Here is a 13,735-nt window from a genome sequence, read left to right as displayed (position 1 = left end):
AGATAAGTGTTTTCACTTGTTCTGTTGTCTAAACAGAACTATCAAAACACATGATTTCTCTAATGATAGGTTTACTTTTTTGTTGTTGTTAGCATTTTTGGATCAGCTAGCTCAAGTTCCACACTGTGCTGTTCCCTTCTGGATATGCTTAAACATTAAAATGCAATGACTGGAGTGGGACAGAAAGAATAAATATCTCATGTGCATTTTTAATGCTTTGTCCAACTGGGCATACTAGACCCTGGAGACATTCAGCAGTTGTCCATAAGGCTCAGCAAGTGTGTTTGTGCTAGATGCTTGCTGGGTGCCAAGACAAAATGTTCAATTAATACTATGACCTAAAAAGGAATACCCAGATTGGTTTTGTTTCTCCTATTCTCTTCAATGTTGCAGTTTCCTTAGTTAAAAAAATAAAAGCATCTAATTATAGGCTGATATGCAATTCTCACTATAGCAATCCCTAGCATTTAAAAATCATGAGTCAGGCCCCCAAAATTATGATTAAGGCACAAAAATTAGGCATCTGAAAAACAACAACCCACAGTGGACTTTCATTTCCCTTTTGGTGCATAAGCAGCCATTCATGTTTTCAACCCCTTCACTTTAGCTATGAGGACTAGAAAACACCTTCTTCACTTTTATTCCATGAAATTTAAACTATCCACGTTCACTTGATTGCAGGAGCTGGCACAACTACGAGAAGGGTGGGCAACAGCAGACTTCATAGCATTCCCGAAGTTGTCTTAATTGCCCCTAACCACAAGTATACATAGCTCAGCATCTGTTCCTGCTTTTCTCTAGGAAAGAAGTAACCATCACCAGTCCAGGTGAAATTTCACTGATGGATATGCCCTGCACTGCTGAGTCTCACATCTCCAGGCCATTCGCAACAGGTCTCCCAATACTCTTGAATTAAGCCCCTCACAGCAATAAATTTTAAACTCCACATACCTAAGGTACATATTCCTTTCGAAGGTATTTTTCACTCAATCTGGGCTGCAATCAACTGCTCTGGCATGGCCCAGAATCTTCCTGTGCACTTCACAGATCCTTCTGTGTTAGTTTTTTTTCCCCTTCCTTGCTAGAAAGGCATTTTTACCCCTCTTTTTCCTGCCCAAGACACAATTTAGTTTAGTGGAAGACTCTCCCTACTTGTTCACTTCCCTTTGAAAACTTTCTTTGTTCTGACTCTTTTGGAAATCCTGACGCTCTGCAGACACATCTGGATCACACTAAAACATACAGTTTTCCACGATGCAAGATCTCTAGTTATAAATTTGCCTACACTGGCTTATTCAAGCATTGGCATGAACTCCAATCTTGATAGTTCACTCTCATACTCCAGAAACAGCTGTCCTCATCAGACCCATCAAACACACATACACATACTAACCTAGACTTCCCACATGCAGCAATCATTTGGGAAAAAAAAAAATTTGGGAAGTCTTAACCCATGCCAGACAGTAGCATTCATTGCAAAGAATCCTACATAATGTAATACAGAAGCATCCTCTGTGCTTCAGAACTGCACCACCTCACTGATCTCACAGCTCTGCTCTTACCCATTCATGTGTTTAAAAGACGGGGGAAGAAACAAGCCAACACTTTCCCCGCTTCAAAACCCTTTGTGTCTGCTCCTTGTTTGCATGTCTTCATGGTTAACAATTGTACAAGTTGCTCTGTTATTATGTGCCCCCAGAGCAGATATCAGAGGGAGGCCAGGAAAGGCAAGGAGCCCCGCACATATTTGTGCGTGCGTGGTTACAATCAATCTTTAAGCAAGCTGTAGTAAGAGACTTCTCCCCATCAGTCCCATTCTTGTCTGACAAAACAGCAGTTGCCTGCTATTGCCTCATGAATACTGCATCTCTTTTTCATCCCATATTATGGCCATACCCTATATGGCTTTATTCTCATGCTTTTTACAGTGTCATTAACTACAAATGGCACAATGCAGAGGACTGCAAAGAGTCTGAACCTCACTCGGAAAAACAAGAACCTCATGCTGCCTGAGTGGATGGCAGTGCATCATTCATAAACAAGCAATCTAAAGATTACGGCCTAAACGTTACACTTTCAAGTACCTAGGGATGTCTAATGAAGCACTCACTGCAACAATCTAGTAATAAAGCTAGATCTTGCAGCTCCCACCTTTCCTGGGGCTCCCAGCTATTTTGCTCCCACCAAGCTTTCCCATGACCTGGAGACTGAACACACTAAGTCGATGACTCCCACGGGTCAGGTTCACCATAAAAGAACATGAAGACCAGCTGAAAAGATGCTTCAAGGAGAAAGAATAATGAATACTTATGCTCATCTCCCCAACTAGCCTGATACCTCCTTTCTCTTCTTTGCTTTTCTTCAGCTCTTAATTTCCTCCCATTCCACATAAGCAGCTCTCACTGTGCTCTGAGTTGCTACTCACCAAATACCATTTCACCCTCTGACTCCCATGACTACAGGAGAAATCTTGAGGAGCACCTAAGAATTACGTGGAAGTGCTTCTATGGAGCCACTGCATATGGGACCAAAAGATTCCTGTGCTGTGGGCGAGTGGGTCACAGGCACAGGGCAATGCTGTAGGGCCCAGAGCACACCACCATGTGAGGGATCATATGAGGCATTAGGGAACACTGCTGGTTGGAGGCAACCAGTGAATGCAATGTGATGGCATGAAGCTGAGGCGTGCACTGCAGGCCAGCAGCATTACTTTGCAGGTGAGAGGTGGCAGAGACCGAATACTCTATACTGATCTGGGGGGGATAGGAAAATTAATGTACCAGGCAGTTGAGCCGGGCTATGGCAGCAAACAGTACACAAGGATGTTTTCTTACTCCCCAGATGGGACTTAGGGAACAAAGAAGAGCAGATAAAGGAAAAGGACCATGGATATAGCAAACAGTCACTTAGCCCGAGGAATAAAAAGTATGATCAAAAGTAGAGAATGTGAATTTCATCAGTAGCTGAAGATTCATTCTTTGGTTCTGGTTAATCCTTGTGTATGTTTTTCCCTGCATATGCACATGCCTGATTCCACATGCATGCTTCTAAATACTGAGGCAGACAGCACACAACCTATTACAAATTGTAATATACCATCATTTAAATACTGGGGAGGATCTGTGACAAAAATAAAAGCACAAAATGTCATGAAAATATTTACTCATTGGTAATTAAAAGTTTATCAATATTTAGAAAATAGACCAGAATGTCAGAGTTGCTAACATAGCAACTTATTAGGGAAAAAACTGTAAGTTACCATCCAGGAACAGGGGTTCATTTCTCAGGTGAATACTACAGACGGAATAAAGAGATATTCTATTCTCTTTTAAACAGATTAGTGCTTCAGAGGAAGCCACAGAAAGAAGACAAGAAACTACACAAAAGCATTAAGCATTTTACAAGTAGAAAGTTGGTACCTCCAGGCACCAGTAGCAAGAAGGACCAGTACCCACCAAACCCTCAGCACAAGTATTTGGATCATTCTTCCAGAGGACATTCAGGCAGCCTGTTGCTAGCAAACAGCCCACTTTCTTCACATTAAAAATTGTAGTAACAGAGGGAAAACCCACTCCATTAATCAAAATTCCTAATCTGCATAGCTGGGATAAATTCACTACACACATTCATGGACTGAAAATCCTTCAAGGCACGGAATAGCTCTCTGCAAGCTTAAGGCACCATATCAGTGATAATTTATGTACAGACTGGTAAATATTCACAGAATTCCACAATGATTTCAATGGTAACCAAGACCCAAAGTTCAGTTACAAGAGATAGCTAGGTCATGGAGACACAATTTCCCTAAATTCCTTTACAAGTCTTTTTCCTTAGCTGTACAAAAGTACCTAGGGAATGAGAATCAAGTCTCCCCTAACAGTCAAAAGATTCAAACATTGCTAACTAGAGATTCTTCATCCCATTTGCCATTCAGGCTGTCTTACCAACTTTTACTGTGAAAGGCAGGCATCAACGAACCCTGGATTCAGCATCACCTCCTCATTGCCTATTTGAGTGCTTTTTAGCCTGATTCTCTCAACTCTTGTGGTACTTCTGAGCATCCCTTATAGCAGCAGATACTTCATCGCCCTGCACTGGGACGTAGCGCACCACAGGACCAACAGCACAAGTAGAACACTGTACACGATGGAATCTCCAAGCACTAAGGCAGGTGAAACAGAGTTACCAGAGCTGACATTTGGTCAAGACAGAGCACACAGAAAAACATTAAAATCTTTTCACTGGGAAAAAATTTAAATATATCTATTTTGTTTGTCTTTCATCATTGACAGGAAATACAAAGCTGTTGCTCCTCTATTACATCAATGGTCACTTCAGGCATTCCAGAAATAGGCAGAGCAAGTTTTTCCCACAAGAAAGCAAGCAAAATAGCGAACAGTTTTCCTAGCACTCCCTGAAATACTGGCAAGCTATATAGCAGCTTTTAAATTAAAGCTGGCTGTGCATCCTCAGAGCAGAGACAACCTGATAAGCAGAGACTTTATCTTGCTACTACATTAAGGTGAAGTTCGCAGTTTACCTGGAAAGCCTGATAGCCAAAAATTGGCATGTCAAGGATGGAAAATGACAGATGCCCTGAGCATCAGTGGGAGCTGCAGGTCTCTGAAGTAGGTGACTGGCAACTCAGTAGGGGGGGCAGATAAAGGAGTAAATAATTTCACATAAGTTCTTTATATCACTGCTGTGAATGCTGACTGGATAATTAGAAAAGGTGCCATCCAAAGAGTCTGGGGCTCTCCTGAAAGCTGAGGAGGACACCAGGCAGCTTGAGAATGGGAATTGACAGAAGAAGAGGTGGAGGGGGGGGGAAAAAGAGGGAGAGAGAAAAAAAAAAGAGATAAATGAAATGGTTGTTCAGGAAATGAGATGATGCTCACAGCAAACATGGAAGACAAAAATGTCAACCATTTCTATTCAGCTGTTCCCAGCAGCTTTAAAAGCTTCAGTGTAGCTACAACTCCACTTGAAGAGATAATCTCTAAGCCAAGACATTCAGGAGGACATTTTCCAGGCAGATGGAATAGGAGAAGTCAAAACTGTTTATTGTTTATTTAATACAACAACCACCACCACTCTGCTGGCCATAAAATGTTTTATAACAATCTAATTTCATGCCATTCACCTTGTTCCTGAGCATAGCAGTGGGAAAACGACCTCCAGAATCCTGGTTAAAGACAGGATGTTGTTCTCCACACTGTAATTCACCCTGTTAAAAATTTCAAATACCACTAAGGTCAAGGCAACAAGCTCAGATTCTTCATGAAGGTCAGAGCTTCTGTAACAATTACTTGACAAAGACTTTGTTAGGGTTAAGGGACTTATCAGTGCCATGTGCCATCCCACCCTCTCTTTATCTGTCAGTTTAGATTCCAAGACCTGGGAGAAGAATTGTCTCTGGTCTTGCATATGTGAAAATCATGACATGACAAAACCTGAACCTTCACTGAGTCTTGCAAATACTTTGTAATACGGATTAATGTGCTTCAGTATGAATTTACCTGCATGCAGCTATGTTAAAATAATTTAACATTAGGAGCACTTGTCTTGTATGTTGGAAAATACATGCAGAAAAAGCTTTATATACAAAGATTAAAAATTAAGTATTTTTTGGTGCTTAGAAAACTGGAACAACAGAAAACTGCAGTCCAAACACCCTCCTCAGTTCCGTGAGGTTCAACCTCACTGTGGGAGGATAAATTCTGAAGGGGGGAAGACAATTCATTTTCCATGCATTTAGTAGGAACTAGGCTCAAAAATAGGTCTTTCTATATATGTCATTGAACACACATCAAATTGGAGCAATACTCTTGGCTGTGCTCTGAAGATGAAAATTGCAAGTAGAGGAACAAATCACCGATTACTATATTGTACATATGATTCAGGGCCCATTCCACCCACTATAAGGCAGAAAAAAAGGAAAGCACAGATGTGAAAATACATACATCCAGTGGTGTCTCTGTATGTACATACCAGACTTTTGGGGCCCTAGTCGGGTAACCTAAATTCCAGTAAAGTTTCTGTTCCTCCTGTTCCCCAGTGCCTGGCCCTGGGCCTTCGGATGCTCCCAGCTAACAGGAAAAGAGCCTCGGGGAGTTAGCTCCACCCTCCTATAAGTGCTGCAGCACTGGAGATTTTACACATTCCAAGTAAAGCAGCGATCCAAAACTTTGCAAGAGCAGATACTAGAAATAGGGATCTCAACTGTTTGTTTTGTGAAGGCGGAACCAAAGTCTGTAATAAGAAAACACTACTTGGGGACAATGAAGGAGGATATAATGAGCTGGATCTCCAGAATTTAAGTCAATTCCTATCTTGTCACCACAGCCCTCATCTGCAAAGATGTCACGAGCTAACTCAGATAACTAATTCTTATTGTTCTCATGTAATTTAGGCATCCAAAGACATCGAAAGACCTTGAAGATATGGAGCCAGATCTCTCTACAGCTTGCTTTCTTCATCACAGCCTCCAAATGATAAAATGCAATAAGAATATTTCTTCCCCTTCACCTTTAACCTGCTCTTCAAATTGTACCTCTTCACCAAAACAACTTCCCATCTCAACTGGAGATGCCAAGAAACTACAAATTACAAATACTGAGTTGTCCCTAATGCAGCAAAACCAACCAAAAAAAAATTCATTCCAATTAATTAACAACCAAGTTAAACGCACAGCCAGGCAGTAGTCACACCTACTCAGGAGAGCAAATGAGCTGGATTTGGCCACTGCCAGTGAATAACATTTGAGCATATCCAATGGTTTCAGGATAGGGCTTCATGGGCCACAGAGGTAGAACTAATCTAATGTAGCATCTCCCAGCTCTAATCCTCACTCCACACTTCACGTCTCAGTGGAAGAAGCAGGGATAATTGAGTATCTGATAAAGTTGTCCAAGCAGGGCAAAACTCTTATCTAGCCAACCTGAGTAATATGAAGTTTCATCTCAGATTTGCCTTGAAATACTGCAGTAAGGATTCTAATTTGCAATGCTCACATCAAAAGAGAAGGAAAATAAAGCCATTTGGACTAAAGAAAGTCTTGCTGACTTGGCAAGAGCATTTGTCTTAACCAAACAGGGAAGTGACTTAGAATTCTAGTTCTGTGTTAATACAATGTAGAAAGAAGAATTACTTGCACAAGGTGGTGTTCTTCGGCGCCTGTTGTGATTGCACTGTAGCTACAGACATTAACAGCTGGCAGACAGCAGCTGGCAGAGACAGTTATAGTAGGAAGCCCCCCTCCAGCATGGCACGTAGCAATGACAGAGCGTTATTCTTGCAAGATACATGAAAGCTGGCAGTAGAAGAGGCTTCATGCAGTGTATCCACATCCACACTGCAAGCACCACAGTCCAGCACGTCCAGATATTCTGTCCAGTTGAGCCACTGACCCTGTTGAGCGATTTCAGGCAAGTAGCTTCTCCTCTCTGTCCCTGGAAAATGGACAAGAGATCAAACCTGACAAAGAAGCAGTGGAGAAGCCACCTGCCAAGATAAGTGTGGCTGGTTTGACACTAGGGACAGAGGGGACAGCAGATGGGAAGCAGAGCTAAGTTGTAGCAGATGCTCCGGACTGGAAGCAGGTCACAAACAGTGTGTCCACAGGAGACACCTGCCATCAGTTCAATCAAGCCACCCCCAGAAAAAGCCCTGGGTGACCTTTCAGTATCACACAAAAATGCTGCAGCAGAAGCACGAACACAATCTGAATTTCAAAGGTAGTCTTTCTGTTGCCTTGCTGACAAGATTGTCCCATCTATGCCTGAAGAACCTCTAACCCAAGTCACTAATCACCATCAAACACTTTCAGTGGGAGTCCTGACAGTCAAAAGCCAACTGCTCCACACAAGCATATTCACTCCCTAAAGGAGGTCCACCTGGGGCAACAAATGAAGCAGAAGCATCAGATAAACGTACAGCACTTGGGATTTGCATTTTTGTGTGGAGCTTTTAAGGCAGATGAAAAGATCCACCTATGCCCTACTACTTCACTAACAACAAACAACAGCAACATTTTTGCCTAAATAATTTAAGCAGCTCTACACCCTTAAAAAAAAAAAAAAAAAAAAAAGTAATCTGTAAAAACAACTAGGGTGCAATAACATTAACCACCTCAGAGGATGACAAGCCGTTATACCATAGGTAAATTAGACACATTAGCCATTAGTGACTCTAATGGCGATCTCATTCCTATTCCAACCACTTTGTAGTTCAGGATCCAGCAGTGTACCATCTGACTGACAGACCATTATTCAGCTTTGTCAGAGAGGAGAGCAGAGAGTTTTACCACCCTCAGCCACTAATGACCTGAAATTTGAAGGACACTAATAGAAATGGCTTGCTGGTAAGCTGTGCCCATCTCCAAATGCCCAGAATTAGAGGACTTTAAAGGAAGCTATGCTCAACTAAGGAAAGGATTTGGAGCAAGAGCTCTTTTGATAACCTCAGTTGTATCTTCAGGCTTTCCAAGATCTGCCTTTCTATCTAAGAACTGTCTCTTGCACAGACAGTCACTGCTCCGCTGGCAGTGGGACTCGGCGCACACATCATGCCATGGTTACTCATGAAAGCCACATATGCAGAGTCAAGGCTGTGAGCACACTTTTAACACAGACTCACTCTGGAGTCAAAGGCTTAATCCTGCTCATTTTGTTACTCCCATAGCTGCAGTAAGGCAAAAGAGGCCTCAAAGGCAGCAATCTGTGACTATTTACAGAGGTATTTATTTCTGAAAATCAATTCTGCAAATTCATATTCAAAGACGAAACCCCCATGTACAGGTGCACAAGCACCAGGACGGCCTGGGTTCTTGCATAAGCAAGAGTTTACGTGGATCAGATCTTTACAAGAGGATTTTGGCTGCGGAGGAGAAGGAAAGAGCAGTGGAGATGGAGGAGTTCCTGGCACTCAGCTGAACCCAAATTACCTTCAGGTATTTTCACTGACCTCACCAAGTTACTTAGTGAAGTTTTCTTTGATCCCAGTACAGAAGGCAAATGGGGAATGGCACTTCTGAGATTTGAAAAGTATGTTTTGATCAAGTGAATTACTTGGGGACAATAATCTACTTCAACAATAGGAGTCCAGCAAGTTTATAGGAGGTGAAAAACATGTCAAAAACAAAAGGCTTTCTCTGCCTAGTAAAAACCTGGCTATTCAAACCCCTGTACAGTACTACAAATGCCACCATATTACACAAAGCAGTAATGTGAAAGTTTGCACTTTCTCATATAGATTTTTAACACAGACAAATTGAAATTTATTCTTCAAAACTGAGGAAAATCAAAATTGTTTCGCAATCAGAATGTGGCAGAAGAGCAAGCGGGAATGGCAATTGATGTCACTCTGAATTAATAATATATTTATAATACATTAGATCCCATTTAATATTAGGCTTTTATGGAAAGCCATATTACTGTGAAGTCCGTACGTGTGATTTCTCTGAAGCTCTATACCTCCTTCCCAGATAAAACAGACACATTCATAGGCAGCTTCCAGCAGAAACTGAAACTTGGGGCTTTTACAGTGCTCTTGCACAGAGACAGCAGGACATAGCAAAGAGCAGGAGATTGTTTCTGTTAATCACCCAACAATGCAGAGCCACCTACCTGAGCTTCAATTTCATAACCTCCTACCAATATGAAGAAAAGCAAAAGTTCTATGTCACAGTTATTTGAATATTATGGCATACTCACTACATCTCTCTCATGTACATTTCCTCTTTAGAGCTTTATTTTTTTAAGCAGATTGATTTAAACCTCATTGTATTTAGCACTGCAGCAACTCATCAAGAGACACAGACAAGAAACAATAGCTCCTTTTATTGCAAGAGACTCTCTTCAGTAGCATCTCTGAGATAATCACTCTGCTTAGGAAGCAGAAAAACATATGGGCAAGTGGAATAGCTGATAAGCCATGCAGAGTTTTTGGTACTAAACCATGTGGTGGAAATGGTCTAAAAACTGTTTTTTAAACTGAAGCTGCAGCAGCATTGTCAATCTTCAAATATTTGGTTTACAAACATGAAAAATACTACATCAAACTCTCTCCTACATCACCTATCAGGGTATGTTTTTTAAAAACCTAGACTTATCTACCCCCCAAAAAGGGAATCTGTGGCACAATGGGATTAACATGAATTAGTAACTGAGAAGATCAACCTAGTTTCTAGTGTTACTGCTTTAGCAAAAGGATCATGCATCTGTACCTTATTGCTAGCTCTGTATTAAAGAGAGAACTTCCATCAGGCCTACCTAATGAGACAGTATTGACACATGCCTGCTTATCACCTCTCATTGCTTATATTTCCTGCAAGCTTCAGGGCTAAAGGAGGAATGTGCTTTTGAAGAAATGTGAAGTTTCTGTTATCCCTGAAGATGAGATACTAAACAATCACGATCTGGCTTCAGTTCATGACAAAGGCAAGTTGAGTTGCATTCAAAAAATATTGAACAACGTCAAATAAAGCTGTACATCACTTAAAAAAAAAAAAAAAAAAAAAAAAGTCCCTTGGAGAATTATTCATTTTAGCATTTATTAAAGAAAGAGGCCTTTTTGCAGGCAGTTTGGTTACCACTCACTCTGATCTTTCATTTGCTACTTAAAAGACAGGGAGAAAGCCCAGCTTCCCTTCGGGAAAGTGAGGGAAATCGACTTCTCTTCCAATTGTCTGCATTTTACCCAGGCACACTGAGAAATTTTCGAGGGGATGCAAACCTCCTTCCACAGAACACGCTTTTCAGCCAGGGTCATTCAAACAACCCTCCCCGCTGCGGCGACCCGGCTTTCCACTGCTAACAGCTGTGGCACCCTGACTGCAACGTTCCTTCTCTCCCGTGCGGCTGGGGAAGGTGAAAAGGGCTCCCAGGATTATCGCCATTTCCCAGCCGCGCCAAAAGAAAAGAGGACATAAAAACCCAGAAGAGCCTTTTCACGTGGTTTCTATAATAAACCGCAGAGAGTCAAGGACCAGCGTGGAGCTTCCAAAGTGTTCCGCGGGGCGAGAATGCCGGCAGGGATGCACATCCACGCAAACCTTCCCCCGCGAGTCCCCGGGAGCTGCAGGAGCTCCCCCCGGCAGTAACGGTCTGCAGGCGAAGCAAGCTCCGAGACCCCGCTCCGGTAGCGGCCCGACGGGCTGCCGGTGCAGCCTTTCTCCAGAAATCTATTGTGCAGGCAACCCTTCATGCCTCGGAAACCTCAGCCCTCCTGGCAAAGGCATCCAAGGTGGGTTTATTTCGCTGTGAGGAGACACAAGCCTCCATCCCCGCCGCTGAGACCCTTGTCCCCGCAGCAAGCAGAGCCACCCAGAAAGTTTTGCTGGGCAAGAGGGGCCCTGCCTGCCCCTCTCCTGATGGGAAAACAACAAAGACTTGGGTGGGAAAATACAAAGTTTGGGGCTAGCGGGCTGGGGAGGGCTCTCACCGCCTGCCCGCCCGCTGCTCCCCATTACCGCCCGTTCCCGGCTGCCCTTGGGCCGCGCACAGCGCTACCTGAACAGGGCGACCGCAGTGTGATTCCTCCTCCACGCCTTGCCCTGCTGCAGCAGCACCCCCTGCACAATCTCCTTCTCGTCGGGCAGCCGGTAGACGGGGAAGATGTAGAGCCAGCAGAGCACGAAGACGCCCAGGGCGCTGGCCCCCACGGGCAGGCGGGTGCGTGGCCACTTCCACGCCAGCACCCCCATCCTCCTCCCGCAGCGCCGCCGCGGCGCCGGGCCGCGCTCCGGCATCAGGCCCGCGCCATGCGGGGCTGGGGGGACCCGGCCCGGTTCAGCCCCGCCGCCGCCAGCGCCCTAAGCCCGGCGGCCCTCCCGCCGCTTGCCGCCCGCCGCCATCGCCGCCCAGCCGGCCGGCGGGGAGCCGGGCCCCGCAGGCGTTGGGACTCCTGCCGGGGATGCTGCCGCTGCTGCGCCGCGGCTGGCTCCTCTCTCGGCGGTGGCGGCTGCCGCCTTTCCTCACAGTCATTTGGTCCCTCGCTTTCCCCGCCAGACGATGCTCCGCCGTTCCCCGCCCTCCCTCCCTTGCCTCCGCCTCCCGCCGAGCCCTCTCTCTCGCTCAATCGCTCGCCGCCGCTCTGCGGACAGTCCCGGTAAATTTCCACCCCGCCCCGACCGCGGGGTGCTCCGTTCCCCACCGCCGGGGAAGAGAGGGACGGACGTAATGAGCGAGGGAACGGCGGCCGGAGAGCCGGCTGCTGCGGGGATGCGCTTCGCTCTCCTTCGGCCGTGCGTCCCCGCACCCCGCCTTCCAGCTGCTTCTCCCGCTTGACTCGCGGGCACCGGCTGAGCGGAGTGGAGGGAAGGGAGATGTCCCGCTCCAGGCTCGCCGCTGCGGGCAGCGCCCCAGCACCCACTCTCCCTCCCGGCACCGTGCTTCCCCTCCGCAGCTGCCAGCCCCGGCCGCGCCGCTCTCCAGCGCGCCCTGCCGGACAGCGGCCCCCGCCGGGGCGGCGACCCCAGTCCCCTTCATCAGTCTCCCCTCCCTGCCTCCTTACTCCAGGTCTCCGTTCCTGGGTGCGGCAGCGCTTTACTCCTGTTGGGTCCCTCGTGGTCAGCCCCAGGTCCAAGTCAGGAGCCCGAGGTCAGGAATCACCCTGCCCATCCGGGCAAAGTACAGCCTATAAAGGTGTTTTCCGGTTAATTTAGCAAATCCTGCCGAGGCCCCTGAATGTGGAGGTGGATGTGTCCTGTTCTCTTTGACACCTTCATAAATCTCTATGCAAAACTCTTAATTATTTTTTTTTCTTCTTCCACGAAGTGGAGTGACTCATACACACATGTGTCATCCCTGGAGGTGTTCCAGGTCAGGTTGGACAGAGCTTTGAGCAATCTGGTCTAGTGGAAGGTGTCCCTGCTCATGGCAGGAGGGTTAGAACTAGATGATCTTTAAGGTCCCTTGTAACTCAAACCATTCTATGATTCTATGAAACCTAAAACTAAAGTGTGCTCCAGCCAGGAGCACCATTACCGAAGCAGCAGCTCTGTGTCAGCATGTGCCCACTGGAATGGCTTGGTCTTTGAAGAAAACACTCTGGGTTTATACCCATGGGTGGGATGTGGGCAGTTGCTGGGGCATCCCAGCCCTGCTGGGGTTGCTGCTGAAGTGCCAAGTGCATGAGAGAATGGGCGGAGAGTCCACTCACAAGCCAAAAAGCAGCAGCATAAGCCCTGCACGCCTGCAACAATGCCCAGCACAGGCTTCTCACCAGGAACCCACAATGGGCCCCACAGAATAAGAGTGCCCCATGTGTGGCCCTCAGCCCTCCTAAACCAGCAGGGAGAGAGTGGTTGCTTCATGCCAACACAATGACTCTGGCAGTACCTCTTTGTGGTAATCAGATAGGCTGAAACATGGGAGACATGTTCAGCTTCTCTCAGTGAGGATCTCGGAGGCAGTCCCCTGTTTCAGAGCCCAGTCACTAGTACCTGACTGTTGCATGAAAGGCAAAGTCAGCCTGGGCTGGTGCCATTGGGTTTTGTTCAGCATTTCCAGACACACCTGTCAGACCCACTGAGAAACGCCAAGGACTCCCACATAACCCTAGGAAGAGTTTTGTATGAGTCCGTAGCCAGCTGCCTTCCAGACTTTTGGGAGCGTACAGGGCCTTGGCTTCTTTGGGCGCTTTCAGGGTTGAGCAATAAGTAAGGGATGGCTTTGACAGCCTGAAACTTGGGAGACTCATAGTAGCAAGAAGATATTGACAGCCTTACAAGACA

General features: G+C 45.8%; 1 protein-coding gene across 1 annotated transcript in view; it reads right to left on the bottom strand.

Annotated features, from left to right (window-relative positions):
- ST8SIA1 (ST8 alpha-N-acetyl-neuraminide alpha-2,8-sialyltransferase 1) overlaps nt 1–11,749 on the bottom strand; it is a gene marked incomplete at its 5' end in the record, with an annotated part of 129,383 nt that extends 117,634 nt beyond the window's left edge. The window contains one exon of the mRNA XM_080638953.1: nt 11,511–11,749. Within this exon, the coding sequence (XP_080495079.1) occupies nt 11,511–11,749 (239 nt within the window). The remainder of the gene's footprint in view (nt 1–11,510) is intronic.
- Nucleotides 11,750–13,735: the final 1,986 nt, after the last annotated feature.

This window comes from Psittacula echo, assembly GCF_963264785.1.
Source record: "Psittacula echo genome assembly, chromosome: 1".
Lineage (NCBI taxonomy): Eukaryota > Metazoa > Chordata > Aves > Psittaciformes > Psittacidae > Psittacula > Psittacula echo.
Note: the sequence above shows the minus strand (reverse complement) of the source record. Positions and strands in the feature narration are given on the sequence as shown.